The sequence below is a fragment of the Nothoprocta perdicaria genome, unplaced genomic scaffold (genome assembly GCF_003342845.1).
Source record: "Nothoprocta perdicaria isolate Ctin4 unplaced genomic scaffold, notPer1 scaffold_108, whole genome shotgun sequence".
NCBI classification, from domain to species: Eukaryota; Metazoa; Chordata; class Aves; order Tinamiformes; family Tinamidae; genus Nothoprocta; species Nothoprocta perdicaria.
Window position 1 is genome coordinate 1279587 of NW_020454183.1, and position 25115 is coordinate 1304701.

General features: G+C 41.3%; 1 protein-coding gene across 1 annotated transcript; it reads left to right on the forward strand.

The window, feature by feature from the left end:
- Positions 1-314: 314 nt before the first annotated feature.
- LGMN (legumain) lies at positions 315-24489 on the forward strand. The gene is made up of 14 exons (XM_026047016.1): positions 315-356; positions 6018-6191; positions 13675-13772; positions 14426-14507; positions 15547-15632; positions 17293-17368; positions 17838-17900; positions 18791-18857; positions 19556-19674; positions 20280-20369; positions 21070-21267; positions 21531-21701; positions 22725-22792; positions 23604-24489. The coding sequence occupies exons 2-14, from the start codon at positions 6054-6056 to the stop codon at positions 23644-23646; spliced, it is 1299 nt and encodes a 432-aa protein (XP_025902801.1). The 5' UTR covers positions 315-356; positions 6018-6053; the 3' UTR covers positions 23647-24489.
- Positions 24490-25115: the final 626 nt, after the last annotated feature.

A 25115-nucleotide genomic window follows, 5' to 3' on the forward strand; every position in this document is an offset into this window, starting at 1 on the left:
CCAGGGACCTCGCACGGCCGAGCACGCGGACAGCAGCCTCGAACCCGCGAACCCCATCGCGCCCGCGCTGCGGGGACGGGCCAGCCTCGCTCCCCTCCGCGGCGGCCGAGGGAGGTGCGGGTCAGTGGGAGGACTCCAACTCCCACCATGCTCTGCGCGCCGAGCCCGCGGCGCGCTGCGCTCGGGCCCGCGCGGTGCTCGCCGGGACACGTAGTGCGCGGCGGGGGCGAGGCGCCCGGCCGCTCCCCCTACCGCGATTGGCGCGGCCATTCCCCGCCCGCCGCGGTCGCCCCGCTCCGCACGGCGCCCGCCTCAATCACAGCGGCCGCGGCGGCGACACCCCCGCACGCAGCGCGGTAAGGGCGGCCCGGCGGGGCTCGCGCGGCAGCGGGGGGCGGGCAGGGCCGCTGCCTCCAGCGGCCGCGTGCGCCGCGAGGGCGGCCGAGCCGGGCCCCGGCTTTGCCCTCAGGGCGAGCGAGCGCTGCCCGGGTCCGGGTCCGGGCCCCGGCCCCGGCCCGGCCGTTGGGAACGGCCGCTGGGAAGGGAAGGGCCGCGGCGCTCGTGGCTGTTGGGAAGGGCTGGGACAAGGCCGTGTTTGGGGGCTATRGACACACCAACGTACAGACACGGCACCGCATCTGCGTCCCAAGGTATAGCGTTGGCTCCGGCAGCAACGACTCCAACGCTAAGGGAAACCACGCTAAAGGCACGGCGAGCAGCGCAGGGCTAAAGCTCCGGCTGCAGTCATTCCTGCGGAGTTTCTGTCCAAAGTGCCAACGTTTCCACGTTTGTCCTGCGCTAACGCTTGCCCTCTGCTCCAGCTTACCCTCTCGGCCCCTTGTGTGCCGCCGAACGCAGCCCTTGGTGCTGGGATCCGCGCGTTCCCTCTCCGCAGCCTGGGGACGGTGAGGTGCTCGGGCTTGTCCTGCTGTTTGCCGAGACTTTGTTCGTGGGCAGGTGGGAGCGAAGAGAGCGCGGGCAATATCACCACAGCCCTGATACGGCCGGGCTTGAGCCTGGCCTTCCTGAGGAGCTCAGGAAAAGGAAACCTCCCAAAATAGGACTGCTTGATGTCCCATCCTAGTAAGCGTAAGGAGCATTTCTTTCTTGCCCCCCCAGGAAACTACCATCCCTCTCTTGCTGAGAAATGGAATCTGAAAGCAGCAGAATGCCCTTTATTTAAGATGACTTTTAAATAACCTTTATGTAACATTAAAATGCATTAGAGTCTGATTGAGCAACATATTTACAAATTTTTGCTTTTGCAGAAGTGACTTAACACATCTTCAGTAGCTCGTTATTGCAAGCATTGATAATTAGCTGAATCTTAAAATGGTTAATAGCCAAATCAGTAAAGAAGTATTGCAGAAGAGACTGTAGTCTCCACTGCTTTCAGCAGAGTTCACCAAGATGAAAATATCTTTTTCTGTTATATAAATGTATAAAGAAAATTAGACTAATTCTGCAGGAGGTTGATAATAGATTTAGGCACTTGAGTTTTGGCACCAGATTGTACAACACGTAGCTAAAAATATTGCTGGCAAAGCACCGCAGATATTAGTTTCTTGTAAGGGGGATTGTCATGAGTCACACTTTGGGGAAATTAACATTTAAATGTTAGTGACAGACAGTATGCAAACACTGTCTGGGAAATGGAATTGTGACTTAACTCTGAAAACCGAATGGCCGCTGGTTGTTACAAAGGGAGCTGGAGTGGAGTAAGGGATTTCCAGTGCAAGGATCAGCTCGTGCAAATGTGAGCAGAGCAATTCTCTAAAAATAGCTAAGACTTTTCTCCAAGCTTCCTTTTAACTTACTCAACTCACAGGAAGGGAAAACGAAGGTATGTTTTGTGTTTACATAGGTCTTAACTCTATTAAGAGCTATGTTTAAAGTATCTGGAGCTTAAGGTATTGCAGTGTCAACCTTGCTCTAAAACCAGCGGAGAGTATCTTGATCAGTTCAAACTGCTTTCTCTAGGAGGACCTCATCATTCCCTGCTGCTCTGAGTTTTGATTGTAGTGATAGTAGGACTATTTTCCCCGAGGGAAATTTGGAAACAGAGAGAATTCCTCCAGCACAGAGAATTGCCTCCAGCCAGTGCCGGATGTGGTCTTCCTTAAACATCCCCTCCTACCAAATCAGGGATGCCTGCTGGTAATGTGATGGAAGATGGCCAAGGCACCTCAAGGAGGAAAACAGGCTTTAAGAGCTGTCTGAGCTGTTCTGGCAAGAGGCACCCTGTTCTGGCTGTGCTCCTTCTAGAGGCTGTGCAGCAGCTACGCGTGCCGCAGCTCGGCATGTGTGGATGTGAACCTCCTTTCCTGGGAAAGGAGCCTTTTCCCTGCTATGGACCTCAAAGTGAAGCAGACTGGCCTGGCAGAAAGGTAGTGGGCAGCATCCATCACATCACCCTGTATTTTCTGAGTCAGCCAAAGCTCTGAAATAATCCTGTAGTGAATTTTGAGCTCTTCCATGTAGAGATCATTTTTGCCTGGGGAGTAACAAGTCTCTCACACAACATGTATTTAGGATGCATGCATAACAAGTTATTTTACTTCTTCCTTAAAACATAGAGAGAACAAGTCAGAGAAGGCAAAGAAAAGCTGCATGCGTTAATGTCTGTGGTAAACTGGTTAGCTCTGCTGGTTTCTCTTGTAATATGACCTGGAAATATAGCATGTGATGGGAACTTTCTCTTTTCAGTTGTGGGTCAGTAACTCTTTCAACATAACATAGAATACTATCTTTTAAATTGCCTAAGCAATTAAAGTTTCCCTTTAAAAATAAGCAGAAATATGCAGCTTTTTTCCCCTCCTCTCTCTTTTAGTGGTTGGAAACAAGCTATGAAAGACTTGTTTCTGCTACACATGTATTTAAAAGGCTAAACCTAGTTTAAAAGCTGCTCAGGAGACTCTGGGGAGCTGGGCGTTTATTAATTATGCCTTACTAATGTGCCTATTTTTTTCCTGTTCTTTCTGAAATGAGTTTGGTTTAATTATAGTACAGAAAAAGATAGCCGTGTGGCATTATGTGCCATTAAATACAATAAGAGAGGTTATTTTCCATTCTAAATAACCCATTAGAAACATATGTGGTTTTCTAGTAGTGAAGTAATGCAAATATCTCTTAGCCTTGTTTACTCTCCTGCACCTTCTGCATCGTTTGCAACTTTGCCTCAACAGAGAGGAAAAATCTTAGGACCCACAGGTCATTGTGTTGCACGGGAGGCTGTTGAATTCCCTGCAGAGAGGCGGCCTGCGAGGCTTCGTAACTTAGTTTTCCTCCCTGCCCTGGCCCTGGGTGCAGGGTGGTTGCAGAGGCTGGGGTAGCTGATACATCCGTATCGTTCACACGCAGGAGGGATCCTGCACGTCCCGAAAGGAGCAGGTCTGTGTTAGCACGGCCTGGGGGTGAACTAGCCCGCAGAGATACTCCGGGCAAGCTGCTTCCCATCCCGGAGCCGGTGCTCCGCGGTGCAGAGTGTCGGAAGCGACAGGTAGGGGCTGTTTCTATCTGAGCGTGCCAGGGCCTGGCTTCACATGAGCCATCCCGCTGTGCAGCCCCGAGCTGGCACCAATCCCGCTTCTATTGATATGTCCCAGATATGAACCACTGATTTATATGTCTAAGAGCCAAGCATCCTGTAAAGGGATTGCTAACTCTTAAATAATAATTTGAGCCGCATATTTCCTCTTTGTGCTTACTTTTATGTAAGCATGAGTAGTATTTTTAGTTGGAGAAATAAGAAGTTATGCTTCAATGAGCAGGTTTCTTGTGAAAAAATACTGAGCTAAATGAGTTCTGTTAGTATGAAACTCTGCTACATCTTCCACTAAGACAAACTCACTTAAGGTTTCAAAGAAGTCCAAAGTTCCTGCCTAGTATTTCAGGAATTAGATATCCCTGAAACTAAGTCTTAGGGAGGAACAGGCTTGTAGGCCCATGGCATATTATGGCACTTCACAAAATTTTAAACAATTTGGTCTGAATCTCAGCTGTACTGTACAGAACAGAGTAGACTTCTCGTGTGGCTGCTGTAAACACAGTGTGTCTCCAGGGCAGTTGTTAGTGTGTTATTTTCTGAATCATCCATAGAAGTGGCAAGGTAGAGAAGGCAAGAGTTGACATGTAAACTCATCTGTCGCTGTTAGGCCACAAAAATGTCAAGAATTTACAACTGCAGTTCGACACAAGAAATTACAACAGCCCATCCAACTACCCAGCAATTCTGATAGTTCCTTCACTCTGTAGGACTGCAGAAATTGCTAATAATTTAGCAAACCCCAAATTCTTAAATCATCAGGTGATGTTCATACTCCCAAATCTTGCAGGCAGCGACAGGGGCGGCTTATTCCAGTGAGAGAAATTTCCTAGACCCAAAAGAGCTTTTGGAAGAACCAGCATGACAGCACTAAACATTCACTTCAGGTTTTTATCCAGTTCTCTGGTTTCAGCGTGATAACAGCTCTTCCTGCGGGAGCAGATAGACTAATGTGACTTCCTTCACTCTGTATAAGCTCCTCTTTAAATAAAGGAAAAACAGTATTTCAAGAGTGTGCACACATGCACATTTTTTTCATGCTGCTGCCTGCGTGGGTGTCTGCATGACTTAATGGTGGTGACCCACAGGTGCAGTCTTGGGAAGACACGGGCTGCACTGTGCCAGCGCCCCGCTGCTTCCAAGCGAGCTGGCTTCTCTCTTTCAGCTTAATTGGAGTGTAGAGGAATAGAGAGAGCTTTGGCTGGTGGGAACTGAGGCTGATTTCTTGTTTAGTTGCATGGTAGAGTGGTAGCTTCCACATTATGCCTTGTGACCACGTGATAGGGTTTGGGAGGTTCCAGAGTTTATTCCAGGGAAAACATTGCTAAAGCAGCCTGCTCCACCCATAGAGCACCTCTTCAACACATTCCAGCAGTCATCCAACTCCAGATTTTTTTTTTTTTTTTTTTTGTAACTAGGCAGGTATAAAAGCCATCTAATTCATCTGTCTGTATGCAAATATGAGAAAGTATTCAATCTTTGTGCATGTGCCAAGAGATGCAATTCCTAAAGGGAGCTTCCATTACAAAGGCCCATTAGACACAGCAGCCTGTATGACTAATAAACAATTTGGCCATTTTTAAACATTCTGCTTTGTTTTTTAATGTTTGCTTTCAAAGCAAAAGACTTTATCAGATAATCAAGGTGCTCAAAAATTTACCAGTGGGAACTCTACCTGCAGTCCTCTCATGAAAGCAGAAAGAGCCTTTTCTGCTTGTGCTTGAAACTCCTTTTTTGGCTCTGCAAAAACTTCATGCAAACACTTAACCATAGTGCAAAATAGATGAAAAATACTCCTCTTTCATGTGGTACCACTTCACATTTGCTCTCCACGAGCATAACAGGTTGCACAAATAGCATGAGGCTCTCACGGGCTGCACTTCCCCCTGAGCTCAGCAGCCAGGGCTCCGTCTCATGCAGAAGAGCAGATTGGGCTCTCCCTCCCTCTCGAGCTGTGCAGGCACTGAAGCTTTTGTGGCACTGGGACCTCTCAACACCCTCGTGGTTCTGTCTGCATTGCTGTGCCTGCATTGCCAGGGATTTGACTGCATCTCTAGACAAAATGCTGAGGAAACTTGATACTGGGCTAAGTGCAGCGAGTAGAAATCGGTGCACTAAGCAGGGACCAGGAGAACAGAATTATAAGCTGAATAAGTTTTATTTGGACAGTTCTTCACAGTAGTACTTACTCTATGTCTGAGGCTTAATCACTCTGAACTATTGTAGGACAGAGCAGCCAGAGGGAGCTGAAAGATGTGGTTGTCCTGCTCAGAATTGCCTTCAGTCAGATTTGCAAGTCTTGACAGTAGAGTCTTGTTAGTAGCAACAGCTTGGTGCTAAGTGAAGATAGGAGCAGAAATCATCCTGTGGGTTGTATTCTGTAGAATGGAGGAAAAAAACCCCAAACCTCCCTCAAAAGCTATGTGTATTCCAAGCATTCTGCTGATCTACTTCTCTCACGCTTTTTCCTTAGGGATTTTCGTTCTTGTGGAGTGAAGAAAGAGGAGAGATGATAGTGAAAGCAGCCGTTCTGTTGGCCTGTGCTCTGAGCATCAATGCATTTCCCCTGGAAGAGCCTGAAGATGGAGGCAAGCACTGGGTGGTGATTGTCGCAGGTTCAAATGGCTGGTACAACTACCGGCACCAGGTAAGTCTTGCACGCCAACCTGGAGCATGCTCCAAAGAGCTCCTCATCTGAGACTCAGAGCGTGAGACTGCCTAGACTAGTTCAGCTCTTCTGTCATTTGGGCAAGTCCTTTTCAGTATTTCCATGCACGCTAATAATCAAAAAGAAGCAGCAGCCAGATTGACAGAAAGCCTGGCTTCTCTTGTCATTTTCACCCCAAAATTCTCCCCTTTGTCAGTGTTTTCTTTTTCTTACAACCTTGTTCAGTCTTCCTTCCTTTGAAAGCTGTTACTAGTAGTAGGAACAGTCGTATTCTTGCTTTAGTCACAAAGGCAAGATAGGAGAGCCCTATAATTTTGGCTTGATATCCTATTACTAAACCAGATGTCTGGCCACAACTTTCAGATGGGTAAGTGGTGTTCTGCCTACTTTCTTCTTGTTTTCTGTATGCTGTGAAAAAATATCCCTCTTTTTCTGCTCTTTAGGGACTTAGCTAATACTGCAAGTCCACAGTATGTTTTTATAGACGGAGGATATTGGGAAGGGGTTCTTTTAACTTGAATGAATTTGCTCACTCTGTTGTACAGCAAGGTCCCAGACCTGGGTGGGACAAAAAAAATATGGTACTCTGAGATGCAGGAATCTGAGTGAATGGCAGAAAGAGCAAGAAAGAGAACAGGAACTGAAGGTGACACTGCTGTCCAGGCAGCATGTTGTGGAATTATGGCCTAAGGGTGAGTGTCAGGATGGACTGCATTAAATCCAAGTGATTTAACTCTGATTAAGCTCAAGACTTATAATCAGCAGTCAGGAGACTTCAACAGTTTTTCCCTTTGGGGAAATCTTGAGCAATCCTTTAAAAAGGTTAATCTACATTTAAATATAGTCTTTTCTCTAAAACTGGCACTACCTCATGCCTTCCTGAAGAACACATTCCATTTAATTCTTGTTTTATAATATATACAAACATGTATTTCTAAATGTGAGAAAAATATTTTGTTAGGTGCTAATTTAGCTATGGTGCTAATTAAGGTGCACTTGAGCAGAGATTGAAACACTGGTGTAAAAAACTAGCATTTTTAAATTAAATGATACTATATTGAATGTGCTGGGTACATAATACCAAACTGATTTGCTGAAATCTGAAACTTATTAAGTATTTACTGTTCTTAATGTGACTGCCTGTAAAATCTAGGGAGGTCTCATCCTGGTTCTTTCTGTTTGAAACAAACCAAGACATCTGTGTTTTGAGTACACTGGATTCTGTGTTTATGCTTTTCCTACACCCCCAGCTAACAGTTTGTAATTTAGTGCAAAGACCTGCTTAAAACAGAGTGAACCAGGCTGACAAACTTGTTGCCTCTGAAGAAGAGCCTGTTACTGGCAAATCCTGATCTAACACTTTGACAAACTGGTTTTAGGGATTCTGCAATCTCCTTACACTGCAGTTTTCACTTGATAAACGTATGTAGAATATTATAACCCATAGCATAAACTATTTCAAATTATATCTAAAAAGATAAGTTTTTAAAGTAGAAATCTGTCTTCTTTGAGTACAGCAAGTAATTATAAAAATGCTAATGTTGTATTTCACCACTGCTTGCCCTGAAGTGTCTAATTATTCTGAGTTGTACCTTGATTGTTTCTCTTGCTGTATAACCAGTCTCACTAGCTCCCTTCCACTCAAGGAGGAGTTAATAGCTCAACATTCATTCCTTAAATAAAATTATGTATTTTTAAGGTGTTGCTCAGCAGATTGCCTTTTCAGTGGTTGCCCAGACATACGGCTTTTAGCCTTTCTGTCAGTGGACTTTCAATGACAAATAAACCTGCCAGATATATGTTGAGTTATGAAGAAAACTATATACTATATACAGACTACATATTTGTCCCTACAGCAATAAACCTTTTGAACACATCAGAACTTCACAGAAACAAATTAATTTTAAATTCAGTCATGCTTTGCTGCCAGCTACTTCAAGGTTAGAAAAATTAGAACAACCGTTCTTTAATCAGCTTCCTTTTTGGAAATAAGGTCAACTAACACTGCAGAAGATCTGCAATGCTGGATTATTCTGACTTTTGATGCTATAAGTAACTTAGCTGCCACTTCTTGCTTCAGGTACAGTATTAACAGAAGAAAACAAGATCCCAATGCAAAGTTATGAAATCAGTACCAGAAAAAAAGGGGACCATGTGAAGGATCCTTAAGAGTGGGATTGAGCTCTTATTTATCTGTCCTAGGCAAGAGGTTGTGCCTCTCATTGACTCCCACCAGAACTGACTCCCAAAAGGTGCAGTGCATCAGCAGCTGGCGCGATCTCGTCTGGCTGCCCTTTGGGGCTGCCCTGAGGAGTTGGCAGGGTTGGCACCCTGGGTGCTGGGAGAACGTGCCATGAGGCAGACCCAGCAGCTGGGCACAGAAGATCAACTGCCACCTAATATAACCCACAAAGAAATGTAATTTGGGAAAAACTATCCCAACTGAAACAGTTGAGCAGTGAGGCTGACTTTTCTTGAAAGGGATGTACAGAGGAGGAAAGGTTCAGCTACAGAGACCTTAGGAGTTATTTCAAGTTTTCTATAAATGTTGCACAGACTGATGACCATGTCTGAGTGTGTTAGTGTTCCTGCTTTCCAGCTGTGGAAACAAAAGCCCTGTGAGTCCTTAAGTGACTTGCCCAAGTCACGTGCACCAGGAACAAAAGCAGAACTTGGATTTCCAGTTCTCTGCTGTGACCATCACGAAAGGCATTTGGTAGTGAGCATACAGAGAAACATCACGTTCGTTTTCTGTAGAGTAATATTTGCAAATGGAAGTACAGGCTGCTGGAGAGCTCGTAAGCGGTGCTCTAGAACTGCAGATTTGTGTAATACTTTGTGGCTGCTTTCCAAGGGAGAAAATGGAGAAGATACCTTTTATCATAATTCAGTTTCTTCTTGCCCTTGCCTTTCTTCCTCAGAACTTCTGTGTGCTGCTCTGCACATAAATTAATTAGATGTGGATCTTCCTGTAAGCAGTTGTTCAGTATGTGTCTTTCATTGCCAGACTAAATGTCATTCCCTTAAACCAGCTAAGCAAGCCTAATCTATCTCCCTCTGTATTCTGAGACCTCAGCTGATACTTTTCAGGATTTCTACTGCCCAGTTCAGCTGTGCAGGGCATAGTTGGTACATATATGTTGCGTGCTTGTATTGTATGAATATTTGGGAGCTCTGTTTTATGTGCTGCCAGCATGTGACAGATAACACAAACCCTTTTGCCTTCCACAATAGTTAACCCACCAGCAGCACGTGTTCATCTGATTAAGCAACCATAAAAGCGTGGAAGATCATTTTAAATTAATCTCAAATATGCAACAAGAATGTCTTTGGTTCTATATATGAAGAATTGTGGGGAAATTAGACCACCGTACAGATCCCTGTGAGCAGCGAGTTTGATCCTTTAACTGCAAGGAATCTGAAACTCCTTCTAGAGTTGTAATTCAGCTGTCAGTGGTCGGAATTCACTATCAGTGGTGCAAACCTCAAGCATAGACAAGGTAAAAGAAAAACCACTGTTTGCACTTATCTGCACTTGAGATTCACACTTTGCAGATGCTCAGTTCCTGTTTGATGGCTGAACTGGGACTGTTTCCAAATCAAGATTTCTTACATTAATCTCAACAAGTTGCCTAACAAATTCTAAATGTTTTTAATAGCACACAGTCCAACTTGATGGGCTTATTCTTACTGCAGAACTTGAGAAACCGTTGACTTCTTTTGGCTACATAGTCCTATATTGCCCCATTCTTGATTCCTCGTAGTCCTTGGGTATTTTCACCCTCCTTTTGATGTTTTCAGTTAGAGTTGCATGAACTTGGGCGGACTAGAGTTATTTATGCTCCTGTCCAGATCTCCTATACTATTCCAGAACTCCCATCTAGGCCCTGAAGGAGCAGAGAGGGTCTTCTCATAGGAAAGTGGTTCAGTTCGCTCCTCTGCAAAGAGCCAGGTAATTCATCTTCGGAAAACTCAGCGACAGAAGTGGACAAATTTAAGACTCGGTGTTACTGGCAGATTTATAGAATAAAAATAGCCGTTCATTAGTTTTCTTCCAGAGAAACAGGACTGTGTGTGCTCCTGCCCCTCCTGCTACACCAGCTACCTCAGATCTACAGATGATCTCACAAGCAGATCAGAAGGACAGACCAGTACTTTCAGCGTGCTCCAAAAGACACACATGAACCTAGCCAAGGGAGAAACCTGCTCTCAAATGCAGTCTTACTAAAGGTGGTGTTAATACTTAAAGGAAAAAAAACAGATGATAAAAACTAGGAAGATGAAAATGTTGAAAATAAATACATTTGAATTTGCATACCCGGATCATCTTTTGGTTGTTTCTAGTCAGAAGCTTTGAAAGCGAGCTGTATGGGCCAGGGGTTGTATTTATTCTGGTGCTTTTAAGTTCCCCAGTGTTTTAGGTGACAGACATAAAAGATGCCTTAGTAACTGGGCTTCTGTTTACATTTCCTCACTGTGCTTACAGAATTATAACTGATGATATTAAGAAAGGTTTCATAAGTTATACAGCTACATAAACTGATGCGTATTTCAGGAAAGTGAAACAGCTGAAGTGAGACAATGAATCAGCTTCGTTCTGAGCCAAATAGCTCCTGGAAATGGCTACCAAGTCCTACAGGTTTCTCGTACCATGCCTATATGTTAGAGCTTGTCCTTTTTCACATCACAGCACTTGATTATTCCTGTAGCAGGAGCAGTGCCGCTTTATAATGAAGCCGACAGTCCATGACACATGCTTTTTAGACATGAACCTGGCCATCATAAGACTAGAGGCAAGCAAATTCAAAGAATCAGCTTTTTCCTTTAGGAAGTGTTTATGCATGCATGCATGCATGTGTTATAAGACAACTAGATTTTTCCGGGAAAAAAAAAACGCCAGAGAAACCTGGGGTGATCTGCCTGAAAACTGTGTCACTCAGATGAATAATCAGGAGTATGAGGGAGAGGAATCATAATTTTCTTCTTTCCTTTTAGATTTTTTTCCTCACGCATTTGTGGATACAAAATGTCCATCCCAAGAAAATGTGGGGAAATCCACCTCTGATCCCTGCGCTTTCAAGAGCTTGGAGTTAATCATGAGCAAATTTAAGTAACATATTTATCATAACCCGGGGATGAAAGGTCTGGGCCCTCCCATTCGGACCTTCTGCAGCTGACCTGGCCCCGGGCTTAGCTGTGCAGCAGCAGCAGCAGCAGCAGCAGTAGAGCTGCACCTTTCCCTCTTCTAACACCTAGCTCCAGTTAACAGTGAACCCGCCCTGACTACATGACTTCAAAAGAATGACTTATTTTAGTGCCTGTTTTATACAGCAAGTGCTCATAAAATGCATTTATTTGCATTTTACTTGCTGAACTACCAGGACGAAGGCAACTAGAGAACCTGAGCAGCGCTGACTCCCTGTAAGGAAGGCCGACAGACACAGAAATGCCACAAATGTTTCTAAAAGAAATGAGGCTCCAAAAGCAATGTTTGGTAGACACTTCTAAATCAACAGGAAACACTACATTGACATGCAGTTGACTGCTCTAGCAGCCGGCTGGTTTCTACAGTGCTTTTATAAGTTTCATCTTCCTCCTTGTGCAGTAGGGAACAGGAAGAGTGCCTGACCAATATCAAGGGTGACTGGTCAGGTCAAAGCCACCTAAAGAGGTTTGCTCAGAACTGTCCTAGCTGAGACTAGTGAAGTTTTAGTGCAAAACTCGTTTCTTTTTTTATCACAATGTTAGTGATACCGTTACGCTACCAGTGCGCACACTTTCCTTAGCAAAAACCTTTAAAATGCTGCAACAAACTGCAAACAGGCTGAAACACCTTGATGGAAATTTAATTGATCTGCTTCTCTCTCTACTAGGGAATCTGAATGATACAAATTTTCTAGCATCCATTCTGAGATACTTGGAGCTTCTCTCTCTTCAGTTCTTCCCCAAATGAACCTATCCTTCAGACAAGTTTCCTTTAGCTCTTAGGAGCAGCAGTAATATCATGCAGCCACAGATGCCTCCCCCTGCTGTTGCAGGATAAAGAGGCATACCCCATTGCAAGCAGTGGGCTAAGTAACAGATAGTGAGCAAGTCAATCAGTGAATCAGAAGGAAAGGAAGAGGAAACAATAAAAGTTGATAGTATGCTGGTGAGCTGTGAGGAGTACAAGCTGTTTGGAGGAGGTGGAAGAGCTGCCTTCCGGAGAAAGAAGTAAAACTGCTTTTGTAAGGACAATATAAATGGTTAGTCACATGAAGAGACTGAGCTGTGGCAGAGTACATTAACAGTGAACATGCCTTATGCTTCCCAAAATCCTGCACAACTACCATTTCTTTTCTGTTTCAACCGCTCTTAGGAGACCTAAGATTATCAAGTACAGGATTTTAGTGTTCTTTCAATTCAGCCAACAGAAATGAGTCAGAAATACAAATTCACCTATGCCAACCACACCAGCGTCAGTCCACCTAAATCAGTTTAGTTTGGTGTACAAAATAGAGAAAAATATTGAGAAGACTCAATAAACATGAGCTCTAAAGGTTATTTCTCAGCTACAATTGGATTTTGCCTTTATTAGGCCAGATTCCATTAAATCCACACAACGTTTCTAGCATGTGATAGGTTATAATTCTGGAGATTAATAATGTTTTTTTGATAATCCATTACTAATTGATAGGCTGGGTGTTTAAGATGTGTTTGGGATGGGGGCTATAAGAATGTACAGCTAGAGATTCATAGTTTACTGTAATATCACTTTAACAAATCCTGCTGTTTCTGTGTCATCAGAAGATGGTCTGTAAAGAGAATCTGCTTATTCATATCCTGTACAAGTCAGGAAAAGAGCTTGAATAGAAATTCTGCAATTTTGTTTTCCACTGAAATCTGGTGTCGTGCCCCGAAGTTGCTTTAGTGTTATTCTACAGGAAATACATAATCTACAAAAAAATTAAAATTTAGTAAAACAAAGCTTTAAAAATCTTTACAGAATTGAAATTGGTAAACTGTACTTGCTAAAGGACAGTTTCTGATACTTAGTTGTGCAGACGGTGCTGAACTAATTGAAATTGGTGGAAATCCAACTTTCTCTTCCTCTGCTTGGCACTGTTCAGCTCTGTTAGTACACAAGATTTCCTGCAGAACTCAGATTTTTTTTTTTTTTTAAAGAGTGTATGACAGTGCTTAAGAAACCTCTGGCTTTTATTCAATAAGAATTTGAAACAAATGAATGTGAGATTTTTTTTCCCCACAGTCTCTGTTATATCCTCTGCTGGATTTTTAGAAGGACACGGAGTTTTTGGGTTACATGTGTGCATTTCAGCTCTGCAGCAACCCACAATCACTCATGTGAAATGAAGATACCAGTCTGGAAATTCTTGTGGATGATATCCTGGTGAACTATTTTTCTTCTCAAAGAGAAAGTCTCCATCAACTCTGTTAATGAAATTAATCTGCTCGCTTTCAGGCAGACGTGTGCCACGCATACCAGATTGTCCACAGAAATGGCATTCCAGATGAACAGATCATTGTCATGATGTACGATGACATTGCAGATAGTGATGAGTAAGTGATGAACGTGCACCCCTGTTAGACTACATGTCAAGTTACAGCACTGAAAACGTACAGTTCTTTGTAAATTCTTCATTAGTATAAAAGTGATCTTAACTCTTGGGCTTAACAGTTAACAGCAAATAAAGAGTCTAAAACATAAGCATAGAGAAGCTCAGTAGATGGACTGTACTCCTTTTTAAAAGGACCTTCTCTTGTTTAGTCTGCAAAACATGCATCCAAAGTGTACATGTCCCATTCCTGACAATTATCTACATCTGTATCTATCCTTTCAATACAAAATGGTTCAGTTTTACAAGCATTAATTCTAATGCTACTTGAGCAGAAAATAACAGACTTGCTACGCATGGCAACAATGGGAGCAGAGTAAAGAGGATTAAGAGCAGCAGGACTTAAAATGGAGAGATGATAGTATCACAGACCATTTACCTATATCCTCAGAGTAATCTCCATGATCTCAGGTATTATTTGAAGGTTCTGAAAGGGTAAGGACACCTGAGCTCAGCATATGTAACTGACTGTACTGTAAGACCTTTTTATATGTTGAGCAGGCCATGTATCCCTAATTCAGGCAGGATGGCTAGTTGTTCTGTAGGCATTTTGTAACACATAACTAATTCTTCATATTTGTCTCATCTGACTTTCAGAAATCCAACAAAAGGCATCGTCATCAACAGACCTAATGGCACAGATGTGTATGCAGGAGTACCCAAGGACTATACAAAGGAGGTAGGAATGAAACATCATTCCTCTGGGGACCTGTAGTTCAACAGACCAGTGGTCTGAGTAAATCTTTTTAGGTGGTGGCTGGCAGTGTGTAAAGCACATCCAGCTTATTCATACCTGCCTGGCCAACCTTTGGTAAGATAAATATATACAATAGGTGTTTTGAAATGAAGCAGTAGTTACAAAAATAAACCCTTCCAATGTTTTCTATAGTACACCCAAAAGAAAAAGGGCAGAAGTGTTGTGTTTAAAACCAGTTGAACTCAATCTGAAAAAACGCAGCTATTTAAAACTAAGTCTTTCATTACATCAGAACAGTAATCCAACCACTTAGTGATTTCATGATGCAATATCTGAGTCACAAGCAGGTAGTACATTACTGATGGATTGAAAGGGAAATGTTATGGCAGGCAGCCCTGAAGTTAAGGGATGAGCTATTAGGTTCAGGATTGGCAGTTGTGTAACTTTCAATCTGCTAAAATTAACATTTAAAAAAGAATTTCTTTAGGGATTGTTTTAAATATCCGAGGGGTTTTTTTTGTTTGTTTGTTTTTTTGATCAGCACAGTGGAATGGCAGGAACGAAGGGATTTGTAGGGGTGGGAGTAGTAGAAACTATTTAACTTGACCTCACCACTGAGCCAAATTCTCAACAAGCTGTAACAAAAAAATAAAAAATCTAGAGGGGAGTAAGGCTTTTTTATTCTGAGAAGTTGAGTAGGAATGAGGATATGAGTTCCCAGCGACAACTATAAAAGAGTAAGTAAAAATCTTCGGTAAATGTTCTTATTCCAATACAAAAGTACTTTTTCAGTTTGGCTCCTATTCTTTTAGAAGCTGATGAAATATCAAAAAGGGAATTACTTTTAAAGTAAGAACAATACAGAAAACTGAAGAACTACTTCCTAACCACCAGTGGCTAGCTAAATTCACCATCCATTAAGATGCAATGGTTCTGACTTTCAGAAGCTACCTTCAAAATGGAGATTTTTGTAGTTGTTTTTAAACAACCAGGTTTAATTTAAATCCTCTCAAATCTTTAGGATGTTACTCCAAAGAATTTCCTTGCTGTTCTCAGAGGGGATGCAGAAGCAATGAAGGGAAAAGGATCAGGAAAAGTACTGAAAAGGTAAGACAAGTTCCATTTAGAAAATAATTGCATGTGCAGTTGTTCATTGGCACTGACTTTCAATAAAAGAGGGAATTTAGTGTATTTTTTGGAAGAATGGCTAATGGGAGTCGCAGAGGGATAGAGATAGCTTAAACAGCTCATCTGTTGAAAGAATTGCATATCAAATCCCAGATTCCGTCTTTATGACAGATGTAACTATTGAGATTTTGGATGTGATAAAGTAGGATTACTTTGTTGTACAAATGTTCACAAGTTCTACTGTATGATCTATAGTAAATGTCCTGTTAGGTAGAAGGTAAAATCTGCAACCAATTTTATATTTTATAAAGGCTTATGTAATTTAGATGATTCCAGAAAGAAAATATTTAAGACCTCATCCCTAGCATAGGGGAAAATAAAAAATTAAGTATCTGGTAAATAGTGGAATAAGCCTTTGCTCTGAACTGTTCAGACTTCATTCTGAAGAGTTACAAGTACAGAACTTAAAGGCAAAAAGTTAATCAGTTGCTGTACAGTCACTAGATTGCTCCTTTTCATTAGCTGGAATGAGTCAAGAGGGAGTATAAAGAAAGCATTTGCTTGGCCTAAGTTAAAGAAAAAAGTGCTTGAGAGCACATACAAAGTCAAGCTCTCACAGATGAGTGTAAGTCAAGTAGGGGAGTGGCTATACAGAACTACTCAGGAAGACAACTTGAACCCAGATCCAGTGCACTTACGGCAAAGAGCAGGAGCCAGAAAAATAATTCTCCTCAGCCCTTCCCCTGTTAGGCTTCACTTCATGAACGTGACAGTGTCTTGCCTTGTGCTGTTGGGTGGGCCAAGAAACACTCCTCTCTTGGTAAGATCAATCATTCTCTGCCCAAGAGACTTACAAATTGTCTTTCAGCTCCTCAAGCTTTTCCCTAACCAGTAGGTTATTGGCCAGGCTGAAAGGGGCCCCCCTCAAGCTGCTGCATTAGGACTCTCTGACAATCAGAAGGCAGAAGCAAGCGTGAGTTTCTGGACGACTAATACACAGGGATAGAAGAGGTCTTGGACACTGCTTCTAGTCTGTTCACAAATTTTATATTGAATTGTCCCTGAATATAGTTTAGAAATAAAATTCCTTTGCGGATCTGGCCGTTAGGATAGGACATTGATATCACCCACACAGGACTCATTCACACTGGAGAGCAATAGAAGTCTGCTTTGAATAGTGTGCTGCACAGACCATAGGGAACTGAAATCTTTAAGCATGCAGTGCTCCAACTGCAGAACCACTTGATGCTAATACCAACATAACATAACAGACTGCTACATGCACCCACAGTATAGTATTCCTCAGACAAAAGTTCAAAAAAAGAGTTGTGCCCTCACTTGATCAGCAATCAGTTTACACTGAGAAATATGAAGTGTCATTGCAAGATTCTCTGTATTGATGGGACTAGTCCCAAATGGACTTCCCCATTTTCATTCCTCTTCCAGATACTCATCTCAGTCACCCATAGTAGTATGTTTTGGATAGAAAAAAAAATCTCGAAGTATCAATGGCAATAGGTGTTTCAGCTAAGTTTTAAATATTGACATTTTTTGGCATTAGGCAGCATGAACTGTTTTCCTAGCAAAGACTGGGGTTGGTGTGGCTGGAAAACATTTGTTTCCAATTTTCTGTTGACAGTGGTCCCAAGGATCACGTGTTTGTTTATTTCACTGACCATGGAGCTCCAGGACTGCTGGCTTTTCCCGATGACGACGTAAGCATTTCAGGGCATCAGTGTGAAGTTTGTTGTAAAGAACATTCTTTCTGTTACATACTAAAATATTAAGTAGTATGATATGAAAGCATTTTACACACTTCCATATTTGGGAGGCAAAGGAGCCATAATCTCCTTATCCTAGTTTGGGTTTTTCCCAGTTTGAATCTGAAGAATTTAAGTATCCAAGTATCTAAATATTTAGTATTTTATTGGATATTGGTTATCCAAGCAGACAATTCCACACAGGTATGATGTAGGTATGATGTAGCTGCACTATTTATATTTTGGAGCACAATTGCTTGTGTTTTCCAGAATGATAAATAGAACACTTTCTGAAGGACAAAACACTGAATGTATTTAAACAGAAGCAATAAAAAAATGACGAGTTAATCATTATTCCTATTACATGAATTGCTTGTTTGCTGAACAGGAGTAGTTGTAATAAAAAAAAAATCTTATTTTACAGCTTCACGTGAAGGACTTGAATAAGACCATTTGGTACATGTACCATCACAAAAAATACCAAAAGGTAAAAAATGGATGTTAGATGGTGTTAGAATAGGAGAAGCTGGTGTAGAGGAGAGATTTGGCTGCACTTTGAGAATGTGTTTAAAGCATAGGGAGACTGGTGCCATGTAACAAAGGTTGGGGTTTCATGCAGAAGGCCTGATAGCCACATTTGCTCACTTCATTTTCAGTTCATAGTATGTTTGCAATGGAGATAAAGCCCAGCCTTTTTGTACCCATATGTAATTTGACCAACAGTAGAGAAACAACATCCCCAGCTACCACACCTCCCAGTGAGCTCCTGACTTGTCCTTCCTGTGCTTTGTTCGCTGCAGACTGCACTGCTACTACAGGAAGCCTGCATATATTTTATGTTTCACTTACCATAACTAAGGTAGTTACAAACAGTACAGTTCCTTAGTTACTAACAGTTTAAGAGACTCCACCTCCCATCAGAGTCTTTCATCAAAAGCAAAGTAGTTTTAAACAGAAAAACTAATATTCAGAACATTTTAGCGACTTGGCCTTTTAAAACATTGTGGCTAGCTGTAGTTAAGAAAACATAAGTAGTCAAGTTTCAGAAATATTATGTCTGTATTCAACTCTGGTACACTGCTGTACCTAAAGACTAAGCAGGTTATTTGATATGTACTGAATCTATCAGTTGATATATCAGAATCCTTGTGGATTCTGTATAGATTAACTGAACTGTGTTATTCCTGTTTTCTCTTTCCACATGATTTAATTAGCAAAGTGAAAAATGTTTATATGCTTTTTATGTTTTGTAGCATTATAGACAGCTTTTGTTTCAGGGATATCAGTACAGGTCAACTAGTTGCAGCTGAAAAGCACACTGAAGGACTTTTCTCCATTTTCCTCATGAAATTTCTCAAGTCTCTGACTCTTTTATAGATGGTATTTTACATTGAAGCATGCGAGTCTGGATCTATGATGAATCATTTACCAGATAATATCAATGGTGAGCAATTACCTTACCTTATATTGGACTTGGATTTTTTGACCCGTCAGAGGCAGGACCTGAGCAGAGGGTGTGGCAAGGATAGGTTTCACAGCACTTTCACATGGTTTTAGCAGGTAAACACAAGCATTAGAGGAAGCAGGATTCTCCACTGATTGCAAGTTCCTTTAAAATAAATAAAATCCTGTAAAGACTGTCCAGATTTATAGTTTTTGTAACTGCAGAGCTAAAATAATATTTAATTTCAGAAATTATGTGGGATTGACCACATAATAAAACTATATTTCTGAGCTTCACTACAGTTCAGATACAAAGTTTCACCTCTCAGTTTCCTTGAGTAGTAGAAGCACTTGTGATACGAGAGCCAGGCAATTTTACTACAGTCATTGGGCAACAATCAAGGCAACTACTTTGAATTGACAGTGGCTCTCTTCCCCTTTTCCTCCCCCAGGCTCCAGGAAGGATACATTTTTCCCTAATCTCTTTCAGACAGAAGGCAATTGGCAGCAATAAAAGACTTCTAATTATTCTGTTCAAAACCAGTATCAGTGTTGTAAGATTAGAAGCGTCTTTCTTTCCTCCCTCTTGCTATTTGAAAGTAAATGATTGAAAGGTGAAGTATTTAGCTGCATGTGATCTATTAAGTACTGAATGAACTGAAAAAAACAAATGAAGACTATTTTCCATTTATCTTGCAGTTTATGCAACAACTGCTGCCAATCCCAGAGAATCATCTTACGCATGTTACTATGATGATGAAAGGCAGACTTACCTTGGTGACTGGTACAGTGTGAACTGGATGGAAGATTCTGACATGGTAAGTTACTTAGGTGAGGTTTGTGTTTCCATGCATAGTAATCATCAGATTAAAAAAAGTTTAACAAGATTCAGGAACATTTTTGCTTTGTGCAGAATTGAAATCTACAAATTCTGGGTTGGTTAAAGTATTTCTCTCTTCAGTACCATATGCAATCTTTATTTAGACAACTATATTTATTTCAGAAACTTGATTTCAGGTACTTGTGCCTGAAAATGTCTAGCTTCTATTTTCAAGCTCACAGAATCCAGATTTACTCATTAGAGACAACATCTCTAGTTTCTTAAACAAATTAGGCAATAGTAAGTTGTACATCAGCTTCACGGATCCTTTAATAGTAAACAGTGGGTAACATTTCTTAATACAATGGAAATCACTGTCAGTGGAGGGGGGAAAAAAGTCCAGGTTTCTTGTACTAGTCCCATTTGTTCCCAGTTACTGAGAAATTTCTGAAAGCAATTTGAGAATATGCCATCAAATCTTCATTTACTTTCTTCATATATTTCCCTCCATCTGTTGGCAGCTAAGACCCTTCCCAAGTTTCCTTGGGATTTTAAAAAGCTGAATTTAAGTGTATGTGATCACATGAAAGTTTCTTAATGCAGGAAGATCTAAGGAAAGAAACACTCCACAAGCAGTTTCAACTGGTGAGGAGACGCACCAACACCAGCCATGTGATGCAGTATGGAAACAGAGTATGTATTTGGATGGACTTTGTGGTTAGAGACATCAGTTGAGCCTTAGCTGCCCTATATTTTCATTCCCTTTAAAATTGCTCTAATGTGGCAAAGTTGGTTTAGAAGATGAAGCTCTTCATCTCAAAAGAACCTCTTGGCATCTGAGCACAGATGGTCCTGATGCTAAAGAAAATACAGCTTTGGCCTAAAGCAGGGAGCTGGGATCAGCAGGAGTTGCCCTCCAACCTCTGCCTGTGGTTTAACGGTTCAGATCAGGCACCTATAAGGAGAGTTACCCCTATTGTGCATATTGAATATGAATGTTCCATATTATGAATGTTAATAAGTAAGGTGAAGCCATGGATAGAAGGAGCAAAGATATATCTCTTGATAATGTGTGATTTTATATTATATATTGATGTATTATACCACTTAAAATTGTTCCATTATTTAATGTGTTAACAGAAACACACATGAAATTCATTTTAAAAAACTGCTTAATCTGATAGCCTTTCCCTCTAAAAGATCTATGGAAATAAAAACTGTTAACTTCTGACAGCCCTTGATTGTGTTAGAAAAAATATATACTGCCCTACAGATACTTGTTTTCTCTAATAAAGCAAGTTTAGAAAGTTAGCAGGTTCCCATGGCAAAACAAAGTCAAACTACCTACTGCACATGCTTGATGATTTGCATTTGTTTGCTTTCTAACACACAGAGCATCTCCTCTATGAAAGTGATGCAGTTTCAGGGCATGGGGAAGAAGGCTACCCCCATTTCTCTGCCACCTGTAAAACACTATGACCTGACTCCTAGCCCTGATGTCCCTCTTGCAATCATGAAACGAAAGCTGATGGCTACTAACGATATTTATGAGGCTAAGAAGATTGCAACAGAGATGAAAGCACACTTGGAGGTAAGAAACGAAAAACAGAAAACAAAACTACCTATCAGGTCAGATTCAATTCTGTCACGACCCATGCCAGAAATCATAGCCTTAAAGTCAGTGAGATTGCTTCTAATTTTTGCTAAACTGCAACAGAATTACTCCTCAGATTGGTAACTCTAGCTGATGGCTTACAACTACCTTAAGATGTCAGATGTTAAAGAAAGAGAAATTTGAGTATTCAAATGAGGGATTAGAAAAGACCTTCTAAAGTTTTCTCATCTTATGTGCAGGCTAAAGAATTTATCCAGGAATCTATGCGAAAGATTATCACCTTAGTAACAGGATCAAGAGAAAAGACCAACCAAGTTCTGTCAGACAGGTTGACCATCAGCAATTATGACTGCTACCAGGCAGCAGCCAACCACTTCAAAGCTCACTGCTTCAACTGGCATTTTCCTGTGGTAAGTTGGACATCAGATAAAACCTAGTCAGGTACTAGTTAAAATAGCACAGTGATTGCAGGCAGCTCTGGGGAGGTGGTGGACACTGACAAACACACACACTAGAAGTGAACGTTACTTTTGGAGAAATTTTTCTCGAAGCATAAGACCTCTTCAGTACGTTTGTGGATAAGCCAATAAATTACAAAGAATACCTCACCAAAAAGGCCTTTTTTTGTTGCTGCTTCTTCCCACAAGTCCTAATAAATTGAATAACTTGTGTTGTACTTCTGCTTGAAGCCATCTCTAATGGCAAATTGGTGGCACCACCAATTAGAATGATGAATTCAAGTACCTTCAGATTTCTGTACCATGACTGTATGCTAAGGATAACCTGGTATTAATTTCTGAGATCTTGTTAAATTTCTATAAAAAATTAAAAATAACTTTAAAAAAATTAGTTGCTTTATTGTCGCTCTACCCTGTGATCTCAATCAAGAACCAAGTCTTGTTGTGGTAGACCTTGTTCAAACAAACAAAAAGATTAGAAAAGTTCCAGTCCTGATGTCAAAAGATAGATACCTTAGGCAGAAATGCCTGTTAGGATAAGTCAACAAGATAAATTGATCTTAGCATAAAGCAAGGAAATTGCCTGCGAGTTAGCCAAGATTTAAATACTATATGGAAATCAGTCACATGTATTTCCTCAGACAGGGCTTCTAATCTATAGGGCTATCAGGCAGTCATGTTGCTCTGTCTTAGGCTTAGTTCCTCATCACTTTTGTTTTGAGTGAGGTTGGTTAGTTGAATATTGCCTAAGGGACAGACCAGCAGCAACAGCTGAATTTACCTAATGAAATTCAAGGAAGGAAGAAAACAAACAAACAAAACCCCACACCCCTATTTGGTATAGTATTAGATTATCAGCACCAGAAAATATACCCTGTAAATAGTAATGACATCTCAAAATTAATTCCACCAGTTAGTTTGGATATGTAATCACTGTTCATCATCATTATTATTCATAATGTCTGTTTTTTTCAGTATGAATATGCATTGAGACAGCTCTACGCATTGGTCAATGTTTGTGAAGGAGGATATCCCATTGACAGGTAACACAGGTTCCAGCTACCCCATGTAGTTTTATCTGTGGTCAGAAAAGTAGAAGCTGACAGGAATTTGCAACATAACCTTAAAGGCTTCTCGTTTGTTGACCATTTTGTCAAATAGTTCTCACTCTTGTGTTATGAATGCTCCTTTTGAAAGAAAAATATATTAGCACCTTCCCTATCACTTATTACAAGGATTCAGCTCCCTAGTGAACACTTAATTTACCTGAAGACCTTCAGGTGAAATTGCTGTACTAAAAAAAAAAAACAAAAAAAACCCACAACACACACAACTTCAAAGTAGCATAACTGGTAGGTTTTACAGAGGAGGGATATTGTTCTGTGATATCTGTACACACTGATGATGATGCAAAGTTAGAAACTGCTGTAGTTTCCACTTTGTCTCCCCAGTTTCTGGCTCAGTATACTGCAGTATGGCTGGGTTCTGGGGAGGAAATGCAATATGACACTGGGGAGTATCCCATATCTGTGCATGAATGGTGCGGGAGAAGATACATAAGGATCCAGGCTAAAGGGTTATGGTGGGGGAAATGGAAACATGGTGCCAAATTCCTGAGTTGGAGGTTGTAGTATGTGATAATGCTGGTGATAGCAGCTTGCAAGTCATGCAGTAGTAAGAGAAGGGTGAAAGCAGGGGAGTAGGGGAGGGGGCAGAAAGCTGACGGTTTAGGCAGCATGCACATGCAGCCCAGAGTGTCCCACTCTTAGTAGCACCTTAGTACAGTTAGTTTGGGAAACACTCTAAGAGCAAAGAACCTGAAAAGTTTCTCATCATTGTTATTCTCTGTTGCAGAATACGCCTGGCCATGGACAAAGTGTGCCTTGGATTAGTGTAAACCTCAAATTAGTGGAAACAACAGCCCTTAGTCCTTAGGCCCTTACTACAAACAATAACTTTCCATAAGTGTAATAATCCAGACTTTACATGCATGCAACACGAAGAGGGTCAACCACTGCATGAGTCAAGTACTGTGTTGGGCAGCTGCCCGTGAGCAATACAGCAGTTCAGTGCTCTGCCCTGCCTCGCTCGCGCTCTGGGGGTTCAGCAGAGCACGTGGAGCTTCTGAGGTGGATCATCTGTTCCAAAGTGCAATGCTTCAAGCCTCTCTGGATGAACACTGCAAGGCATCTAGTGATGATTCTAGTTTATGCTAAATTTAAGTTTTGATTCCTTACAGAATTTTTTTTATTAGCATTAACTGTTAGCTCTTTTTAAAGAAATATTAATGAACATCCATTTACAGTGACTAAGTTGCAATGTGGTTGAAAAGAAACCAAAGTTCATTATTTCAGCTTTAACTCCTTTAGAGTTTAAAGGGATGAGCTGTATTCAAGAATTATCATATGTGTTAAGCTGTGGACAGCAATGGACAACAAGAGCTTTTGTGGGTAGAAAACATTGTTTCCCAAAGAAAAACACAACTACTAATGCTGTAATTTTATTGTCAGTGTGAGATAAGTAAATGTATGTACACCCAAACCTGTGGGAAGTCAGAGTACAGAATTTGCCTGTGAATAAAAGCAAAAGTTGGGAGTTCCATCCAACCTTCAGGGCAATGCAGTGTTATATACCTCATCTCTTAGACAAGTAAGAGCTAACTCCTTTTGTGAGACTGGATTAAATGGTTATCTACCCCTCTGAGTTATTTATAAGGGAGACCATCTCAAACAAAATTTCCTCACTCATTGTCTCAAATAAGAGGAAATTACTCATGTGACTCAAGGAATCACAAGCAGAGGAACAAATTAAAAGTTAGGAGGTACTTCAAAATAGTTTCAGATTGTCCATACCTTTTTATGCATAGAGACAGAATACAAAAATACTTCAAAGTTCTTCCCAGAGTAAGAGAAAAATATAAAAAGAACCCCTCCACTTCACAGGAAAAAGAGTAAGTTTTGGAGAAACTCAACCAGGATCTGTAGCACAAAAGGAATTCTAGTTAACTTCACCCAGAGGAGGTAGGGGCCTATTAAATCCCTTTCCTATAGAGAAGAGCCCAGGCACATTAGCACCTTCAGCTGTCTGCAATGGGAGTGAATGGGAGAAATCTCAGAATACAACTAGTGTCAAGATACCCTGGGTGAAGTGAAACCCCTGTGGAACTCAGCTTTGCCTAATGAAGAAATTGAAGTTCGCAGGTGGGTGGAAGATGTGGAAAGTTCAGATGTTTATTCTTTTGAGCCGCTTTTTGGTTTCTTTACAGTTGAGAAACTTACTAGACAGTGGCAACCTATAAATGAGATGAAATGAATATTGCAAGTGCTTGAATGTGTTGTGGTGCTTGAATTCCCCCGAGGCCAGGAG

Excerpts from the sequence above, each read along its gene's own strand:
- LGMN (XM_026047016.1), top strand. The coding sequence starts at position 6,054 with ATGATAGTGAAAGCAGCCGTTCTGTTGGCCTGTGCTCTGAGCATCAAT. Across the intron at positions 19,675-20,279 it reads GGATGGAAGATTCTGACATG|GAAGATCTAAGGAAAGAAAC; the intron begins GTAAGTTACTTA and ends TTCTTAATGCAG. Across the intron at positions 21,702-22,724 it reads TCAACTGGCATTTTCCTGTG|TATGAATATGCATTGAGACA; the intron begins GTAAGTTGGACA and ends TGTTTTTTTCAG.